Source organism: Microtus pennsylvanicus, chromosome 17, assembly GCF_037038515.1.
Source record: "Microtus pennsylvanicus isolate mMicPen1 chromosome 17, mMicPen1.hap1, whole genome shotgun sequence".
Taxonomy (NCBI): domain Eukaryota; kingdom Metazoa; phylum Chordata; class Mammalia; order Rodentia; family Cricetidae; genus Microtus; species Microtus pennsylvanicus.
In genome coordinates this window covers 32,853,062-32,873,941 of record NC_134595.1, presented here as the reverse complement: position 1 = coordinate 32,873,941, position 20,880 = coordinate 32,853,062, and the positions used below count along the sequence as shown (strand labels likewise).

The window sequence follows — 20,880 nt, the reverse complement described above, 5'->3', positions numbered from 1 at the left end:
ATGGGAGTCTATAAAACTAAAAAGCTTCTGACCAACAAGGGAAAACAGCTAACTGGGTTAATAGGCAGCCGTTCATCTGACAGGGGATTAATATCATAGTGATATCTGCACACCCATGTTGATCATAGCCGCATCCATTAGAGCCAAGTTAGGGAATTGACCTTAGTGCCCATCAGTGAATGAAGAAAATGTTCCTGTAGGCAATGGAATAGATATTACTCTATTGAAGAACAAGGGGATACCATTTACAGGAAAATGGATGGAACTAGGGATGAGAAAAGGGGAGGGAGAGAGAAGAAGGACAAAAGAAAGACCGAGAGGAAGGAATGTTGGGGAAAGATGACCAAGATGGGGGAGAGAAGTAGAACGACATGGAGTAACTGTGGACTGACCCGGGTACATCACGTGCGTGAATGAAGACAGCACAATAAATGGGTATGTTAATATATACTAATTTAAAGGTCAGGCGAGTTTTAGAAACTAAGTCTTGGAAAGCTACTAGAGGTGCTACTGTGTCAAAATGAAGGTGTAAGCAAAGAAAGAGGAAGGGATGTGAGAAAGAAGGTCCAGCAAGAGGGGCAGGGGAGTCGATTTCAGGGTGTTGAAGAAGGAAGGCTGCCTGACCTAGAGGTTCTGGGAAAGTGCTTAGTCACTGGACAAGGGCAACAGAGAAGTGCTTAGTCACGTGAGAATGAGTGTTACAAATTGGGGGGAAGGGTTCAAATCAGGAAAGCCCGTAGCAGAGTTAGGGTGGAAGCTCAGAGTGTAGGGTGACCCACAGCACCATTGAAGAAGAAGAGAGCAAGGCAATTGTACAATTACAGAAACCCAAGAAATGTTTAATATTTATTTATTTATTTATTTATTATGTATGCAATATTCTGTCTGTGTGTATGCCTGCAGGCCAGAAGAGGGCACCAGACCCCATTACAGATGCTTGTGAGACACCATGTGGTTGCCGGGAATTGAACTCAGGACCTTTGGAAGAGCAGGCAATGCTCTTAACCACTGAGCCATCCCTCCAGCCCAACGTTTAATATTTTTATTCCTTGAGAATTTCATACATGTTCACACTGTATTTTGATCATCTTCACCCCCGCATTCCTCCCCTAAGTCCTCTTAGATGCGCCCCCCAACTTCGTGTCCTCTTACTGAGTCCAATTTGTGCTGCCCCTATGTTTGTGGGAGTGAGACCATCCCCAGGGTCTTGGTACCTACCAGTGGCCGTACCTTAAAGAAAGTTGTATTTCTCTCCCCCAGCAGCCTGCTGTCAGTAGCCCCTCAGCTAAGGGTCCGTTCTTGAGCCCCAACTCAGGAAAAACTGTTGTTTAGGGAACGAAGAACAAAGAAAAAGACAAGTACCAGTCTGTCAGGAGCCTTGTCATCGCCATGGTGATATAGCATTGAGTGTTTATCCAGCAAAAATAGGATGTTGGAAAGATGAAGGGGGAACTGAAATTATGTTTGATAAGGAATCAGGGGGGTACAAGGTTGTATTGTGAACAACAACAACAGAACCTAAACCCTCACTTGTATGGTAGAAAGCTAATGTGTAATAGGAAATCTTTCTGTGTTGTGTATGTGTGTATGGAGGGTGTGTGTGTGTGGTGTGCCTGAGTGGGCATGAGCTGTGACTGTGTGCTGTGTGGAGCTCAGAGGACAACTTCCAGGAGTCAGTCTTGTTTTCTATGTCATTTCTGGTCATTTCTGCCACCTTGTACATTCTCCTGGCTGACCAGCTCAGGAGTTTCTAGGTAATTCTGTCTCCACCCCTGTAGGAACACAGCGTGCTACCGAATCTAGATTTTTATTAAAGTTCTGAAGATTAGAATTCAGGTCGCTGAGGCAAATGATTTTACATTTTACTCACTGAGCCGTCTCCTGACCTCAGAAAACATTTCTACATTTCTCAAATGAAACCTCAGGAAACTGGAAGCAAGCAGAGGACTTGTTTGTTTTGTTTTTCCTGACAGGGTTTCTCTGTAGCTTTGGAGCCTGTCCTGGAACTAGCTCCTGTAGACCAGGCTGGCCTCAAACTCACAGAGATCCACCTGCCTCTGCCTCCCCAGTGCTGGGATTAAAAGCATGCGCCATCACACCCAGCCTTTTTTTTTTTCTTTTTTCTTTAAGAAACATATGAGATAGGGGCTGGAGAATTGGCTCAGGTGTTAAGAGTACTTGTGCTTACAGAGGATCTAGTTTCTACTCCCAGAACCCACTTGGTGGTTAACAACCATTATCTATCTGTAATTCAAGTCAACCTGGAGGAATCTAATGCCCCCTTCTGACCTTAAGTGGTACTGCATGTATGTGGTTCACAGACACATGCAGGCAAAACAACCATGCACATAATATATTAAAAAAATAGGGGCTGGAGAGAAGGCTCAGAGGTTAAAAGCATTGGCTGCTCTTCCAAAGGTCCTGAGTTCAATTCCCAGCAACCACATGGTGGCTCACAGCTGTCTGTAATTTGATAAGGTTCCTTCTTCTGGCATGCAGACAGAATACTGTATACATAATAATAAAATTTTAAAAAAATAAAATAAAAAAGGAACAAGAAACATGGGATAAATTTCAAAAGAGTTCATTGGGAATTGTTCACTAAAATTAGTTGCCTTCAGGGGGCAGGACATTGGAGGGAAGTGTGGAGGAAGGGTCCTATTAACTAAAGGGAAAAAGCCTTGTGGAATGATTTGATTCTTTTTCCTTTTCCTTTTTTTTTCTTTTCTCTTTTTTTATTTTTTATATTTTTGGTTTTTCGAGATAGGGTTTCTCTGTGTAGCCTTGGCTATCCTGGAACTCGCTCTATAGGCCAGGCTGGCCTCAAATTCAGAGATCCATCAGTCTCTGCCTCCCAAATGCTGAGATTAAAGGCGTGCACCACCGCCGCCCCGCTTATTTGTAGTTCTATCTTTATTATTTTCAGTTGTGAGTATGTGTCTGTGTATGTGAGTGCAGGTGTCCCCAAGAGAACAGAGGAGTCACATCCCTCTGGAGCTGGAGTTACAGGTGGTTATGAGTTGCCTCATGTGGATGCTGGGAATTGAACTCAGGTCCTCTGAAAGAAAGGTTCATGCTCTTACCTGCTGAGCATGGTACCCAGCCTTTCAACTTTTGATAAAAAATGAAAACTAAGCTTGGTGGTGGTGGTGCATGCATTTAATCCCAGCACTCAGGAGGCAGAGGTAGACAAATCTCTGTGAGTTTGAGCTACAGCGTGAATTCCAAGACAGGCTCCAAAGTTACAAAGAGAAACCCTGTCTCAAAAAAAAAAAAACTACAAATTTTGGGGGGGAGGTATTGTTTTTTTTTTGTTTTGTTTTTCAAAACAGGGTTTTTCTGTAACTTTCGAGTCTATCCTGGAGCTAGCTCTTGTAGACTAGGCTGGCTTCGAACTCACAGAGATCTGCCTGCCTCTGCCTCCCTAGTGTTGGGATTAAAGGCATGTGCTACCACCGCCAAGCTTTGTTTTGTTTTGTTCTGTTTTGGTTTTGGAAACTACAATTTTTATGTGAGTTTTTCACAAATTAAGCAAGACGGAAGGGACGGGGAAGCAGAGCGGCATGGAAGGAGGAAGATCACAGGATGGGTGGGTAGAGTTGCGTGGTCTGTGTAGTGAAGCCACTTCTAGATGGTTCTGGGTACCCCGCCTCTCAAGGGTGAGCCTCTAGAGCTTAGCCCAGGAATGTAAGGGTCAGCTTGAGGGTTGGGCGCCTAGAATGCCGTGGACATTGGGCACAGTGGTTGAAAGAACAGATGATAACTCTCTGAACTTCTGGTTTTCTGAAGTCCTGCAGCTCATCAAGTCCCAGAAGTTTCTGAACAAGCTGGTGATTTTGGTGGAGACAGAGAAGGAGAAAATCCTGAGGAAGGAATATGTTTTTGCTGACTCTAAAGTAAGTGACAATAAGCATCTGCTGTAGGACGAGAAGGGACATGTGTCTTGAGGGCTGGGATGTGCCAGGGGGTTGCCGTCCTAAGCTCCCTGAGTTGCAATCATAACCCTTTCACACCTGGGAAGCTGAGCTTAGGTGGTCAGGACCTGGGCCGGCTGCGATTTGCCGGGTTCTGGTTCCTCTGCCCCAGGATTGTGAGTGCTGTCTCCCAGTGGAGAGAAGGCATCCCTTGCCTTGTGCCTGGTGCTGAGCTGGCCAGGAGGCTTCTGTTACCAGTGTCTCTTGGCTAGATTTAGGACCCCTTTGGGTCAGCTCTGGTTTGAAATCTGCGTGCTGACCAGTGCTTCCTTGTGAAGACTTCTGTATTAAAACTGCCCCGCCCTGTGGAAGTAAGATGGCGGACAGAGGAAGAGGCACTATGGGCCACAAGGAAAACCCCTGGATGTGCCTCATCCCAGCCAAATGTGGGTTCCCTGCCCCTTGATTGCTCACCACAGAAATCACCTCAAGTGTTCTGAATCCCACCTAGAGGTCTTGCTGACCGTGCTCGTCAGTACCATTTATTTGAGGCAGTGAAAATGGATGGCAGAGCACATAGGGTGTGTATCCTGGCACGTGTGGCTGTCCCTGCCTGTCAGATACTGGAGACAAGCTAATGGAGCAGGGTGGGGGTCGGGGGCTCCCAGTACAGTCTGACAGAGGTAATCCCCACCAAGTCCCCTAGGTGTGTACTTTGTCTTGTCCTGGGAGTGATTATGAGGTTATAGCCCCAGGCATAGGCTGACAGGGACAACAGTGACCCAGTCCAGACTGATGATGGGAAAAGCAGTATGAGGTCACACAACTGGGCAGTGTTCTGGGCTTCAGGAGCACAGGTCCAAAACTAGTTATTTCTACCGTGTTGCTGCCCGATCAAAAGGGTTGAGACACCGACTCTTGAGCCATCCCCAGCTAAAGGCAGGTTTCAATAAAGAAGCCATTGTTAGGTCCTGATGAGTTGGTGTTTTTGGAGTGGGCAGTTGTGAGCCTTGCAACGATGAGGCTGAATCATATAAAATTGCTGGCTTTGTAATCAGGGGCACCAAGATTCCGGCCTTTCATATTGCACTACTGGGAATTTCGTGTGCCTTCATCTCAAACCTGCTGCCGTCTTGTCAACAGCCCTCTTGACTAAGAGAGGAACAAATCGGCTTCGTGCTCCACTGTGAACACAGGGACAAATAAGCATGAAAGATTAGGGAGGCTCTTTTCTCAATGCATTCTTTTGCCTTTGCTTAGTTTCATTACATTTTCTTTTAAAGAAGATTGGTTTTACCTATTTGGAGGTGGGGCTTGCATGTGCCACAGCGCATGTGTGGAGGTCAGAGGACAGCTGGCGGGAATCACTCCTGATTATCTACCGTGTGAGTCCCAAGGGTTAAACTCAGCTCCACAGCAAACGCCTTCACCCACTGAGCCATTGCATTGGCCCTAGTTTCTTTAAATTTTCCATCATTGAATAAGTAATTCAATCTCTTTGGTTTAAAAAAAAAGAATAGCTTATACAAATAATCAAGAGTTTAAACAAAACAGCGCTCACTGTTAACTCTGAATTATCCCCTTCCAGGTGTCTTTAGGATTTTTTTTTCTCTGTTTTTATGTTCTGGTTTGTTTTAGGCTTTTTTGAGACAGGATTTTGCAGTGTAGCCCTGTCTAGCCCGATACTCACTATGTGGCACAGGCTGACCTTGAACTCATGGCAGTCTTCTAACTTCAACCTTCCATGTATTGGGGTTAAAGGCATGAATTCCCATGCCCCACATGTATTTTTTTTAAAGATGGAAGTGTCATGGTAGCACTCAGACCATGGCCATGTCTCTGTGGCTCAAGTTCTTCTGTACCATAATTTTAAAACTCTATGGAGTTCTAGCTTAGGGATGGTGCACAATATAGTTATTTGTGGATCCTCTACCTATGGACACACTGCAGTGCCCTGATGTGGTTGGATCTTGGTGTAGCTCCTAAATTTTGGCTTCAAATCACAAAGAATGGCAGTGGAATGGCTGGGTCCAAGAAGCCACATGCTCATGGCTTCAAACACTGCTCTCCAGATGGCTGTTCTTCTCATTTGTAGTGATATAGATCTCCGTCTGTGATATGAGATATATATATATATACATATATGTATATGTGTATATATATATATATGTATATATATATATATATATTATATAAAACACCCCTCAGTATGTTTAAGCTGGCACATCCGTTGAAGGCCACTGTGCAGGGAGGTGGAGGTCCTTCTCAGTGTGTCTTCCCTTCCTCCTTCAGAAGAGAGAAGGCTTCTGCCAACTACTGCAGCAGATGAAGAACAAGCATTCGGAGCAGCCAGAGCCCGACATGATCACCATCTTCATTGGCACTTGGAACATGGGTGGGTCCCTTTGCCCCAGCCCTCCTACCAGTTTTGCTTGGATCCCCTTCCTGCCTCAGCATCCACAAATGGCACTAGGGGGCACCTCCATCTCTCGCTCAGAGTCCTGGTCTCTATCCCATCTGTACAACCCCTTTTCTAAAGAGTTCTACTGTAGTGATGAGGCAAGCAGGCCTGCTTTTCGTCCTGCCTGGCTCCCGCATAGCTAGCTTATCCCCAGAATAATTACACAGAAACTGTATTCATTTAAACACTGCCTGGCCCATTAGTTTCAGCCTCTTATTGGCTAATTCTCTTGCTTTAACCCATATTTAGTAAGGCGGTTTCTTTATTAACCAATGAAAGTAACACAGACAGATGACCCTCCTATATCATTCTACGTTTGTCCAATGATGGTGAACGAGAAAAATGAGCTTCAGGACTCATGCACCCCAAGAGCAGTCACAGTAGATTACTCTATAGCTTGACAAAGGGCCCCAGGTCTTGAAGAAAGAAGTCTGACCCTGGGAGGGTATGAAGTATTATGTAGGGAGGAGGTGAGGGGAGAGAGAGAGATCGGTGGGTAGATAGATGGATGGGTGGATGGGTGGATGGATGAATGGATAAATGGTCCTAAGTTTAAATTCCATATAAATAATGTATGTTTTTAGCATAGGTGTGTGGATAGAAGTATTAATATATATCATATATATAGAAAACATGTGCTAAATATATGGTAACATATTTCATATGATAAATATATAAGTAAAATATTTAAATAGTTATTTAGTAGAAGTACTCAGCTAGAAATAAAAACTAAGGAACTAATGTGTGTGTGTGGTTAAATATATATACCATATGTTTATATATAAAGTTATATAACCATATATTATTATACTAAATATATGAATTATACTAATTGTCAATTATAATGGATAATGTTTTAATATAAATATTGAGCTAGAAATAAGTAGTCAGAAGATGTCCAGTTAAATCTTACTCTCAGACAGACAACTATTGCATGGGGAATACTTATTCTAAATCACCCATCTATCAGAAATTCAAATTTAACAGGTATCCTAGTGTCTACTATTAACCCCTAGGCTCTCACGCCCAAGGGATCATACATGTGACACAAGGATGGGAAGGTCTCCATATGTGGTCACTGACAGCCCTGGGGAGCAGAGTTTGGCACTGACTATTATTCAAGTCCTGGCTTCCTGTCTCTCTGGTAGCCAAGAGACATACACCTCTTTGGAGTGTGGGGAGAAAGAACAACTACTCATCCTTAGGGCGTCTCCAGAAGCATATCTCCCATCGTTCCTTGAAGGAGCTGCTCCCACTCTTTTCCAAATGGAAGCCGAGGAACGTGGCATGCTCTTCCTGTTCCCCTGCTGAGCACCTCTTCATCTCAGTTCTTAGCTGAATGTCATTTCCTCCCAGGAAGCCTTTGGTGTTCCTGGCAGTGGCATAGAAGCCTCCATCCTGAACACGTCACTCTAATTGGAACTTTAAACTCCTGTGTGACAGAGCCACATCTCATGAGTTTCTGCTGCCCTAGAGCCTGGGACATGTTTGCCAACCAGTTCAGTTAGATCAGGGCTCTACAGAGGATGTCCCAGTGTTCCCATTCTTGGAAATGTGATATTATCTTTGCAACAAGATCTCACTGAACTTTGACCATTGCTGATATGTAAGGTGATATCGGTACGGAGCTCTTCATCTAGGACATTGCCTCAGTGATTTTTGTAATGATGTGATCTCCCCCCCCCCCCATTTTGAATCCCCCTGATGCCCTTGACCTGACCTGCCTTTAACTCACTTGGTGTTGGGTTTTGCTGTTGAAGGTAACGCACCCCCTCCCAAGAAGATCACGTCCTGGTTTCTCTCCAAGGGACAGGGAAAGACACGGGACGACTCTGCTGATTATATCCCCCATGATATCTACGTGATTGGCACCCAGGAGGACCCTCTTGGAGAGAAGGAGTGGCTGGAGATACTCAAGCACTCCCTGCAAGAAGTCACCAGCATGACATTTAAAACAGTGAGCAGCTGGCCCCGGCCGGGGAGGGGAAGACAGTACGCTTTTCCAAGCACCAAAGATGCATAGGAAGGAGCTCAGTGGTTCTTCCATATTCAGAGCTAAAGATACGCATCCAGGGGCCATCCTTAGAAGTTGATAGGGTCCCGAGTCCTCCCCCCACCTTCCCCCACTCCTGTGTAGAAGGATAATATTTACCTCTTGGAAGTATCTTCAGCCCCAGGTCTCATCTGTGAGGCGCTGTGTCTCATTCTTAAGCTAGGGATTACAAGACAGGGTGTGAGAGCTGGGGTGAATCCCTTTGGGATGTTCAGGGTTCCAACATTACACATCATCTCCCACCACCACCACCACCACCAGGTCGCCATCCATACACTCTGGAACATTCGCATAGTGGTGCTTGCCAAGCCAGAGCATGAGAATCGGATCAGCCACATCTGCACGGACAATGTGAAGACAGGCATCGCCAACACCCTAGGTGAGCCTAGAGGGAAGTCCCATTCCTGTGCATGCTGCGTCTCTTCCTTCTCTTGGCAATGTCCCCAGATTAAACCCTGAGAGTCCTGCCCTGGGATCCCTTAGTCTTTTTTAGCAAATCCAGATGGTTTCCCATGCAAAAACTCATCCAGGGTCTCTACCAGCTGGTTAAAATGTGTGTTCGGATTTAGTAAGTCTCAGGTGGTTTCCAAAGTGCCATTGGTCCTAGATTCTGATACTCCCTTCAGAACCCAGTGGTAGAGTACTTGCTTAGTATATGCAAGGTCCTGGGTTGGGTCCCCAGCACCAAAAGAAAATTAAACAGGTAATCTCCCACCCACCAAAATATAGATGCTGTTTTGGTTGGTGGTGGGCCCCTGTCTACCAACTCTTTGCTTGCTCGGGTTTGCCAAACACATAATTTTAAGCCCTAGAATTTCCGATTCAGGCCTCTTCAGTGGACTCCCTGGGGCTACTGTGCTGGCCTCAGGAACATACTTTAAGAATCACTAATGTAAAATAAATTAAAACATCAGCAGCAAGATGTGAGATAGAGGGGGCGTGTAAAGGTTTTTTATCCCACTCGAGACCCTGGGTGGACAGTCAGTTTACTCATCTGGGGGGCACCCCCCAAATCCCAAGCTGCTTTGGTCTTTCCTGTCCTGTATCTGCTCAGTACAAGTGACCCCCAACATCCCCATACCCAGATATGGATGACAGCATCCTCCTTCCTTCCTCTACTCTATATAGAAAATCACGAAGCTGGTACCGTCTGCCCATCACTGGCATGTCCTGCCCCATGTGACCTGTCTTCTTTCCTCTTTTTCCTCAGCCTGCTTCCCTTACTCTTTGTTAACAGTGTTAGTGCCCTTTACCTCAGCTTCTGACCCCTTGACCAGCCTGCTTGGCTAACATTCTGCTTCTTCTCTTTCTTCCCTTCCTCAGGAAACAAGGGAGCTGTAGGGGTGTCCTTCATGTTCAATGGAACCTCCTTGGGGTTTGTTAACAGCCACTTAACTTCTGGAAGTGAAAAAAAACTCAGGTAACAACACTCGTCCCCTCCATATGGCCCGAGCCCTCTGCACACCCAGATGTCTTGCTCAGCCTTAGCCTCAGACCTAGGCCTCTGTTGTTTAAACAAAGACAACTGTATCCTAGTATAGATCTAGGTATATGTGGAGGACAGAAAAGTTTGTTCTGTTTCAAGTAACCCTGTCATGACCATAACCATCAAGTACTGATCCTATTTCCTGATGGGTAGCTTCCTGCTTGGGCCCTAGACTCTGTGATCCCAGTGGGGTCTTCCAGGTGCGCTCAGGTGCCCACTAAGACAGAACTAGAGTGTAAGTCCCCGTGTCCCACCTGCCGCCCCTGACCTCCAGTCATGGCAGAGTGAGGGCAGTGCCCCATGCGAGATGTGCCAGATGATGGTCCTCGTTTCCCTGCATTAGGCGAAATCAGAACTATATGAACATCCTGCGGTTCCTGGCCCTGGGAGACAAGAAGCTGAGTCCATTTAACATCACCCACCGGTTCACCCACCTCTTCTGGCTTGGGGATCTCAACTACCGCGTGGAGCTGCCCACCTGGGTAAGGAGAACCTGCTTTGGGTGGAGCTGCAGAGCCGCCCAGGAGTCTGCTCCAGACAGAAGAGCAGAGAGACACAGGAACACTGAGAAACAGGCTAAGGCAGCAGCTCCTCTTTGGGACTCCATACAGCTCCTGTCTTGAAGCCTTTGTCTTTCTTTACAGTTCCTTCCTGGCTATGTCTACTTTGCCCCCAGATTTCAGGGGCCACCCCTCATCACTGCCAATGTCACTCCTGCCAGTCAGCCAGCCAGCAGCAGCTTGCTTGGCCAGGAAGCGCAGGCATCTTGGGGGGGAGGGGCAGCTCACTTATTTCAACAAATTATGGGGATCATTGGTGGACCTAAAGCATTGTTTGCCTTCCTACAGAAAGGGGACCGATTGATGTGACCACAGGATGAATCTAGAACCCACACAGTTGCTTTTCATGCTCATAAGAGTTGAAGCAGGAGACAGCGTGGGGTGGAACAATGAGTGTCCTTCTATCTAGAAGTTGGAGTTAGCAGCCTGTTTCCCTCCCACTGAGGGACTTGAATGCATTCCCACACTCTAGTCCTGTGAGGGACAAAGGGGACACAGCAGGAGCTAACCCTGTTTTACAGTCAAGTACACAGAGAGGCTAGGGAAACTGCTGAGAGCAGAGTACACATCATTTATAGTTGTGGTCCATGTGACCCCATGTCCCTGAGCCATCTCTGGGCCTTCAGCCACCATCTCAGCTCTGTAGACTGTGAGCATCTGCAGCCAGCTCAGCATACCTTCCTCACTAGAGATCCCCAGGTGATTCCTCCTGGGAATGAACAGGCAGGTAGGAACGTGGGAAGAGTTCACATCCGGACCCTCCCGGGGAAGGGTTGCCACATCTCCACACTCACCTGGGCAGGAACCTGCTTCAAAGTCACAGAGAAGTAGGCAGGAGGGAGGACTGTAGGACACCTAGGCCAGCACACACCCCTCCACTCCTAGTGTGCTAGACACCAAGGTCAGCACACTCTCTACTCCCCCCACCAGTGTGCTAGACACCAAAGCCAGCAACCCCCTAACCCTCACGGTGGCACCAATTTTTTCTGGGTAGGTCTCCAAGATAGTGATGCTCAGAGCCAGGAGTTCCTGGGTCACTTGTGGATTTATAGCTGGATATCCTTGTTCTCACAGAAAGAGCCAGAGAAATCAAAGGAAATAGGCTACCTATCTCATGAAGTATTACTAACAGTGGTGTTTTAAAAGCCAGTGCACAAAAACAACAAATCCCACATGCAGATTTTGGCCAGCCTGGAGCCAGTTCTGGTGATGTCACAGCCCTTCCAGACTTTCCTTATCTTTACAACAACCCAGACTGCTGGGACCCAGGCCTTGGTATGGTCAGGGAGAAGTCTGGTGAGGAATGGGGTCTGACCTGGCATGTCCTCCTTCTAGGAGGCAGAAACCATCATTCAGAAGATTAAACAGCAGCAGTATTCAGATCTGCTGGCCCATGACCAACTGCTCCTGGAGAGGAAGGAACAGAAGGTCTTCCTGCACTTTGGTGAGAGCACGCTGCCTCTCTGTCCGTCGTACCCTTTCCCGCCGTCTTCTCTCTGCCTGAATATCCTAACCAAGGGAAGAGCTACATCTGCAGAGGAGGGAAGCTGGGTTGGAGGCATCAGGGAAGCCAGACTGAGGGCCCTGTGTCTGTTTCAGAGGAGGAGGAGATCACCTTCGCCCCCACCTACCGATTCGAAAGACTGACCCGGGACAAGTACGCCTACACGAAACAGAAAGCCACAGGGGTGAGTGAGTCCTCGTATAAGCAACTCCCCTGCCCCGTCCCACTTCCTTTCTCCACCCTACCATTCCATGGCGGTTCCTAGAAAGTGGGAAGCATCCTCCATCACCAGGGAACAACAAAAACAAAAATTAGAATACACATGCAGGGGCTGGGGATGTAAGTCAGTCGTTAGAGTGTTTGCCTGGGTGCGCAAAGCCCTGGATTCCATCTCCAGCCCCAAGCCAGGCTGGGACCCTGCATCTCTAACCCCACCTCTGAGGAGGTGGAAGCGAGAGGGTCAGGAGTTCAAGGTCACCCTTGACTGCACAGTGAGTTTGAGGCCAGTCTGGGCTTCATGAGACTGTCTCCAAAACCAAAATTTTCACATGTAAAAACTGCCACCAACTTGCACACACAAAAAGCTGAGCTAATAATGGCCCCAGTCAGGATGCTGAGAGAATTTTAAAGCATTGGTTCTTAATTGTACAGAAAAGCTAGTTTTAAAGATTTACTTATTTTTATTTTATATGTGGGTGTTTTTGCCTGCATGAATGTCTGTGAACAACATGAATGCAAGGCCCACAGAAGCCAGAAGGTGGTGTCAGATCCCCTGGAATGGGACTTAAAGAATGGTTGTAAAATGCCGTGAAGGCACAGGGAACCAAACCCAGAGCCTTCCGCAAGATCAGCCAGAGCTCTTAACCACTGAGCATTGACGGCAGCCCTGTAAAGCTGATTTTAAAAGACCAAAACAAAACAAAGCCCTCCACCCAAATTCTGTTAGCCAAGATTGAACAGGTTTCCATGCATCTTAATGTGATGGTGCATGCTTGAAATCCCAATACCTGAGAAGCTTAGGTGGGAGAATTATGGGTTCAAGGCCAGCCTGGACTACATGGCTAGACTCCAAAACAAGACCAACAAAACTGGTTTCTTTGCTGCAGGGCTTATCAGAGCCTATAAGAGCTTCTGAACATTATATTCTCCATAGGTAAAACTAAACTGATCACAGAATAACTACTAATATATTAACAAGGCCACTCCTATTGAAAGGACAGCGTTTGGGGAAAGATACAATAAACTACTGCTGTGTTCAAAGAGTTCCTGATGGGTGAGGAACTCTTCTAGGTGAAGAGAGGTCAGAACCAAATGAACATTGGCCCCAGGCTATTTATAGGAAGAGAGAGAAGACAAGCTTGCCACAGAATACCCCAATAAACATGACGTCATGAGGAGCAGGCAGAGAAGGAGACGACCATTGGTCAGGAAGGATGGGGTGGCTTCTTAAAGAGGCCATCTGAGGTGCCTGGAAGGGCAGCGGGAAGTCGGACTGGGAGGTTTGAAGGGAGAGAAGTGACATGTTTCAGGCTCAAGGAGCCACTAGAGAGAACTCAGCCAAGCAGCAAGTTCTGAATATCAGTCACTTTTCTGGGGTCCAACCCAAGGTCATCAACCTAGACAAGTCCAGGAATAAGCAGTACGAGATGATGGGCACTGAGAGTTGCTAAGGATGCAGAGAGAAGGCTCAGAAAACCCTGTGTGGATGAGATCCTGATACTGCCTGGTCCCAGGGGCAAAAGACAGTGAAATGGAAGGGGAACGTGGAGTAGACTGCTGGGAGGGTCCAGGTGCAAGGCGAATTAACCTCATTCACAGCAAGACGCCAGGACATCTAAAAGTATAGCACCCAAAGTAGAGTTTAAAGAGTTGAAGAGATTAACACTTAAGTGAAATAGCCAGACTCGGAAGTGCAGATATCATATTTTCAGTCCTTTACAAAATTTAGGTTTAAATATATATTCTAATTTTTACTTATAATCATAAAAATACTTTTGTATTATTTGCATATAACACACACATGTAATATATATGCCATCAAGGCAGAAAGGGGGCTATGTGGGGGAAAGAAGGGGACCGGAAGAGATGGGGAGGAAGAAAAGAGAGGTACTGAGGGACGAATATGGGCAAAATACGATGGTGCATATTTGAAGATGTCATGATGAAATCCATTGTTATATATGCTACCCTAAGAAGAAACACTTAAGAAATAGTGTAAAGGGCTGAGATGCTCAGTCATTAGAGTACTGGATGATCTTGCAGAGGACCCAGGTTCAGTTCCCAGCACCTACATGACTGCTCACCACAGACTATAACTCCAGCTCCAGGGGATCCAACACCCTTTTCTGACCTCTGTGGGCACTGCACACATGTGGTGCACATACATATATGCAGACAAAACACTCACACACATAAAATAAGTGGAGTGTATTGTAGATAGTTTAAAGCTACCTGCAGGGAAAGAGCCAACAGCGGATGAACTCGAGGATGGCAGATCTCCCCAGTTAATAGTGTGTGTTTTGTCTTTACTGATAACAATGGAAATAGTGCGCATGCTGTCAAACTGTGATGTTGTTCTGCAGATGAAGTACAACCTGCCGTCCTGGTGCGACCGAGTTCTCTGGAAGTCTTACCCCCTGGTCCATGTGGTTTGTCAGTCCTATGGTGAGTGGATCACTGGGGGAATGTAGACTAGGGTTTGGGCTCTGAGAACAGTGGCAAACCAAAGGGCTTCAGTTTGCTTGGAGCCCTAATCAGGGATCCGGATGGAGTTGGTGCATCCTTGGCCTCCCTGGGCTGCAATGCAATAAGTAGCCCTACTCAGAGAGGCATTAAAGCACTTTCAACAGCAGCTTGCTTTCTTTCAATTGAGAATTTCATCCAGTTGTGTGTGTTCTGATCAAATCCACTGCCACCTCCTCTCCTCCAGTTCCTCTCCTATCCCTCATAGCATTCTACCCTCCCAATTTCATGAACTCTCTCTTTTTTAAACCTACTCAGTCCACTTAGTGCTGTCTGTCTGTGGGTGGGTGAAGCACCTACTGGAACATGGGTAGCCTTTTGGAGAACCAAATTCCTCAAAAAAAAAAATCCTGTCTCTCCCTCAGTAGCCATCAGTTGCCAGTGAGTCCTCAGCTAGAGTGAGACTTCATGAGTCTCTCGCCCATCCATGCTGGGATTTCGGGTGACTTGATCTTGTGTGGGTCTTGTACATGCAGCCATAGCTGTTTTGGTTTGCTCTTATATTTAACAAATGTTTCACTGCCTATGTCCACTCCCCTGGGCTCTTAGAATCTCTCCGCCCCCTTGTCGGCAATGATCCCTCAGCCTTGGAAAGAGCAGGTGTGATATGTATGTCCCATTTAGAACAGAGCACTCTGTAGTCTTTTGCTTTGCATATTGACTACTTGTGGGTCTCTGTGTTAATCACCATCTACTGCAAAAAGAAGCTTCTCTGAGGCGGACTAAGAAATGTACTAATCTAGGGATATAAAGAGAATAACTTAAAGGACAATATAGTACTATGTTAATTTATAAGAATAATAGTAGCAGATTCTCCCTTAGAGCATGTGGCCCAGCCAACCACAGGTTTTTAGCATAGCTAACAGTAACAGACATGAGCTCTGTCTGGGGGTGGGGGCTTCAAATTCAATCAGAAAGTGGTTGGTTACTCCTATGACATTTATGCCACTATTGCACCAATGGGTATATCTTTCCAAGCCAGTTGTCACTGTGACTCACAGGTTCACAGATGGCTAAGACTGCTGAATATTTTTTCCCCTAATAACATAGAGAGGACCTTCTGGTACTATTCTTTTTTAAAGAACCATATTGAGTTTGAGCCATATAAAAGTGCTAATTTTGCAGGCATAAAGCAGGCAACCACCAGGGAGTCCCATGGTTCAGCCTAATACATATTATTAAATGTGTTCATGTGGATTTGGGGGGCCTAAGACTGTTTCACTATGGGGCTAGAGATATGGCTCAGCAGTTAAGAGCACTTGCTGATCTTCCAGAAGACCTGAGTTTGGTTCCCAGCATACTTACTATGGCTCACAACTAACTATAACTCCAGTTCCAAGAAATACAATTCCCACTTCTAGCCTCCAGAGGCATCTGTGTACACACACACACACACACACACACACACACTTTAAAAGACATCACAAGTTCCTAATCACTGGCACTCAACCCTCATCCCACAATGCACCACAAATGAGCAATACACAAGCCAAAGACCCCTGATAGGCAGTTCATGACCCATACTTGTTCAGCTGAGCCCTCGTACCTACCCATCTTCAGAGTAAGGAACTAGGTTGGGGGAGTTTTGCCACCCTCTCTGGAGACCATTAAACTCTGATCCCACAAATGAAGTTGGTTCCTGTTCCCTTAATCTGTTCATGTCTACTGTCCCACTGGGGTAGTTTAGCATATACATTACAGCCCCCATCCCCGCCTCCTTCTCTTGAGCTCTGTCTCCCAGAACACTTCATGCATCACCTTTAGATGTGTGGCACAGCCACGTCTCTTACACGCTTAGCTTACACTATTACGTCTCTGACACTTCTATACTCATAGCTTCAGCCAAGGCACTATTCTGCCTTCAGAACCTGAAAATGGGACAGGAGCTATGTATAGCTCAGGGGTAGAGTATTTTCCTGCCATGCATGAGGTCCTGGCTTCAATCCCTAGTACTGCCCTAACCAGCCAGACAAAATAAATAAAGACAGAAAGTACCCATTTATCATCCTTTACCCAGACTCCCTGAGTATTTCCTGTTTGCCCTCCCCCACCCACACCTGAGCTCTGCATTATACATGTTAACTCTTACTAAACTGACTGCCTATAACACAGAGTCAATCATATGGATACCTACGCCCCAAATCCTGCAGCCCTGAGGGCCCTCTCACTTTCTGTCTCAGAAGATTGGTCAGCTATCTCCATCAGTCAGCTGCCTCTACAGAGGGCCAAATAATGGTGGAGGCTCATAGAATTGCCACTGTCTCTTTTGACCCTAACCTTGGCCTTCAGACCTGCCCCATAGCGCAGGTTTTAGGAAAAAGGGAAGAAGATGGGTCTGGAAGTGGCAGCTAGGGTTGAGGGGGGCACACAATACATCCCACACATTACCCAGTGTGTGATGGGCAAAGAGGAAAATCAACTCACAGGTAAGGCTGTGTTATCTTCCATGGGAGGATGAAGACATAATATTTTGCTAATATACCATTGAGTACCAGAGCACACAGTAGAAGGATTTAAGGAGTTGGAGGTGGAGGAGATCAAAAAGGGGCCATAGAAAAGAAAATGCATTTCTAGAATGTAAGGAGGACTGGGAGCCTGGGTTTTCTTGCAGCTCTAACATAATTGGGTGTACCAGCGATCTATTCCTGCATAACAAATGCCCTGAATCCCAGCTCTTCAAACACAGAATCTTTTGCTCACAATTCTCTGGGCTGGACTGAACTTGGACAGCTCATTTCTGCTGTTTGGTGTCACTGGCCACACTGAGGTATTTAGTCAGAGCTGGGGTCGACTGGCTGTCAGTAAGGGTGATAGTGATAACTCCTGACAAGGTCCCGGTCTGTCCCTGCTGTGGGCTTGCCATCCATGCCTTGGCCAGGAGGCCTTCCCCATCCCTGCTTAGAAATACCGTCCCTCCTTTGCAGGCAGCACCAGTGACATCATGACAAGCGACCACAGCCCTGTCTTTGCCACATTTGAAGCAGGAGTCACATCGCAGTTTGTCTCCAAGAATGGTAAGCAGTGGGCAGCATTGGCTTTTCTTGTTTTCCTCACAGACAAGGGCCCTAGCGCATTTATCCTATGGTTGCAGCTACCATTTGTCCATGTTAGAAATAGGCCCATCCTTCCCACAGGACCACAGTCTGCCCACCTGGTCTCTTCATGTCCAGGCCATATCACAATCTCAATCCAGAAAACCTACTTTTGAAACTCATTTTGGCGTAGTTAAAAGCGGGTGATTGTAAATCAGTGTCTACCAAGGTATGGGTTACCTAACCCCAAAGAAGGTTCTGGGCTGGGGATACATGGGTGAATGGTTATTCATGGTATATATACTTTCGTGTGTTTTAAATATGTCTCTTCTGGATAAGCAAGTACTTCAGTTTCCTCCGATCGTGGCATATTTTATTTAATTACATCTAAGTTTAAAAACTGGCTCTAATTAAAGAAAATATTAAGCCAGCGTTAGTGTGGCTGCATAGTAGGTGGAGACGGTGGAAGTTGTGGAGGTGGGATGCAGATGAATGAGTCCCGGGAGACTGGAATAAACTGATGCTTAGGGATGCAGTTATGTTTTTAAACTGCCCAGCCCAGCCCTGGTTGCCAGGCTACCCTTGTCCCAGGAGGGGCTGTGGCCTCTTAACAAGTCCATCCAGCCCTGATCTTCAGTGATCAGGAAGCCATGTTGCCATCTCCTCTGCCCACTCTTGACTTCAGTGCAGCAGATAACTGATTTAGGGATCCTGAGGGTGAGGCACCAAATACAGGCAGAGGACAACTGTGTTCCTCTGTACCCTCTGTGCTGAGACACATAGACGAAGAGAAATCATTGTCTTACTAGGATACCCTTTTCTCCCTACCATTGGACCAAACATCTGTGGGTCTGATGTGACCCACCTTCTCCACCTATGTCTTCTCCCTGTCCTATCTCCTTCCTATATATGGCCATCTTTGTTCCACCACCTTGCTAGCCTGTGGGCTCCACCTCCTCCCCACTCACACCCATCTCCCCTTTCTCTGAGTCCTACAGAATTGGTGGAATAGTCACCCCTCCTCTGTCACTGGATAAAGCATCTTCATTTTCGGGCTGGGTTTCCTTCTTCTGGGGCTCAGTACATAGCAGATGCTTGAAAATATTGGTCACCAGTGTGGAGCCTGGACGGAACCTTTGCCTAAGCAGAGCCTGGCCAAGATGCTGTGGAGTTTAGAAGGAAAGAAGGAAGGTTGACAGGTGTGGTGGTGGTAACTCTCAAGTGGCTTAGAACTTATATGGGAAGACAGAACACTTGCTTTAAAACAGTTCAGAATCACTTATAGTGACACACACCTTTTGTCCCGGCACTTAAGAGCCGGAGGCAACAGGCTCAGAAGTTCTGTGTCATTCTTAGCTACACGGTGAATCTGAGACCAGTTTGGGGTACATATAAGACTCATTCTTACAAAACAATAACAGTGATAAAAACCAGTTTGAGGTGTGTAAATTAACACAGTTATGAGCATGTTAGTTGAAGCCAACAAGTCCTAGAGCCCGGAATAAAAGGACTGGACATAGCTATGCAACTGAAGTGAGGGTAGTCCTCCCTAGCTGTGGACTCAAAACAGCAGGTTTGAATGTTGAACCTCTAAATAACTTATATGAGCTCTCTCTTAGAACTATTGGGGAAATCTGGATGTGTTGGCTCATACCTTTAACCCTAGCAATTGAGAACTTGATGCAGGAGGATCACAAGTTTGCGGCCAGCCTTCGCTACGTAGTGAGTTCTAGCTAGCAAAAGAAAGGGAGGGAGGAAGGAAAGAAGGAAGGAAAAGAAAGAGAATTAATTAGTAGGTGAGATTGAGGGGTTGCCTTAGGCCATACGGATTTGTTTGCAAAACTGGCATTAAAACTTGGGTTCTTGCCGTCTTTACTCTTTCTGCTCAACACCCTACATGGCCAGCCTGCAACAGATTAGAGCGACTGTGGCCATTAGGGATGCTGAGCTTGCATGGTGAGTCATGAAGCTTTAAGGAAAATCTCTCCTCCACCTGGACATTCCCCATCCTTGGGCCCTCAGAGGGAGCCCAGCATGGTGGGTGGACACAGAGAAAAGAAGCCCTGGAGAGAAGCTGGGAGGAGCCTCCATCTCCAGGAACAGGGTGCAGATAAATGCCTGGTCTCCCTGCTCCAGGTCCTGGCACTGTGGACAGCCAAGGGCAGATCGAGTTCCTTGCGTGCTACGCCACACTGAAGACCAAATCCCAGACGAAGTTCTACTTGGAGTTCCACTCCAGCTGCTTAGAGAGTAAGTGGCTTGCAAACCCCCCTGAGGGGTGAGTCTTTCACACAAGTGTCTTCGTTAATGATTGATCCCCCACTCAGTTTCTTCTCTCTCTGATGAAGATTCACGGATGGGCCTCAGTGGGTCCAGCGTAGTAGGCTATAGGTGGGTTTACCTAAGGGGTTATCTGGTGTCTGTGAGGCCCCTTCTCCACCCCTGTGGTCCATGCTTTCACTGCCTCAGCCCTGGAGATGGGGCAGCCACTAGTGTACTGCCCCCTCTGACCCCTGGCTCCTCTATCACTATTCTCTAGGCAGACTCTTACCCACTTGAATTCCCACCAAGCTGGGCTCTTATATATACTCAGTTTTGTCCTGGGCAAAGCTCCAGAGCTCTGAAGATCAGTCAGGGTCTTAACAGTTGCTACCTTCCTGATGTAACCCTGGGCCCCCTCGCCCTTTCTATATTGTGGGGCTCACTGTAGCCGGAAGCGAGGTAGCACGGTTCCATTTCAGGTGGTCATGTTGAGCACCTGGTGTGCTTACAAGGAATCTTTTCTACACAGCATATCCGGGCATATTGCCTGAGACTCCCGTGCAAGAGAACTATACGCTTTCTAGTTCTCCCTGGGGTGGTCTCAGGAGCAGTGGGGGAAGGGTATGCACCAATTCTACAAATAGGCACAGACTCCTTGCTTCTAAAGCCCAGGGGCTGCCAGCCAGAATTCTGCCCCCTCATACCTTTCTGCGCCTTCCTGCTTCCATCCATCCCAGCCCTTCCTAGGGATAATGCCACCTTCACCAGAACATCCCGAAGCCTCAGTTCAGCAGGCAGGGTCAAAACAGTTCCAAGAGGGATGAGGGGTTTTGTGCGGGTGTTTTAAATAAACTCTCGAGACATTT

The 20,880-nt window shown here is 46.8% G+C and overlaps 1 protein-coding gene across 1 annotated transcript in view; it reads left to right on the top strand.

Moving 5' to 3' along the window:
• Positions 1 to 20,880, top strand: part of Inpp5d (inositol polyphosphate-5-phosphatase D) — a 110,610-nt gene that overhangs the window by 76,113 nt on the left and 13,617 nt on the right. Inside the window, exons 10-20 of the mRNA XM_075951187.1 lie at positions 3,790 to 3,896; positions 6,207 to 6,309; positions 8,136 to 8,332; positions 8,690 to 8,807; positions 9,752 to 9,848; positions 10,258 to 10,396; positions 11,810 to 11,918; positions 12,074 to 12,162; positions 14,561 to 14,642; positions 17,645 to 17,734; positions 19,889 to 20,002. Of these exons, the coding sequence (XP_075807302.1) occupies positions 3,790 to 3,896; positions 6,207 to 6,309; positions 8,136 to 8,332; positions 8,690 to 8,807; positions 9,752 to 9,848; positions 10,258 to 10,396; positions 11,810 to 11,918; positions 12,074 to 12,162; positions 14,561 to 14,642; positions 17,645 to 17,734; positions 19,889 to 20,002 (1,245 nt within the window). The remainder of the gene's footprint in view (positions 1 to 3,789; positions 3,897 to 6,206; positions 6,310 to 8,135; positions 8,333 to 8,689; positions 8,808 to 9,751; positions 9,849 to 10,257; positions 10,397 to 11,809; positions 11,919 to 12,073; positions 12,163 to 14,560; positions 14,643 to 17,644; positions 17,735 to 19,888; positions 20,003 to 20,880) is intronic.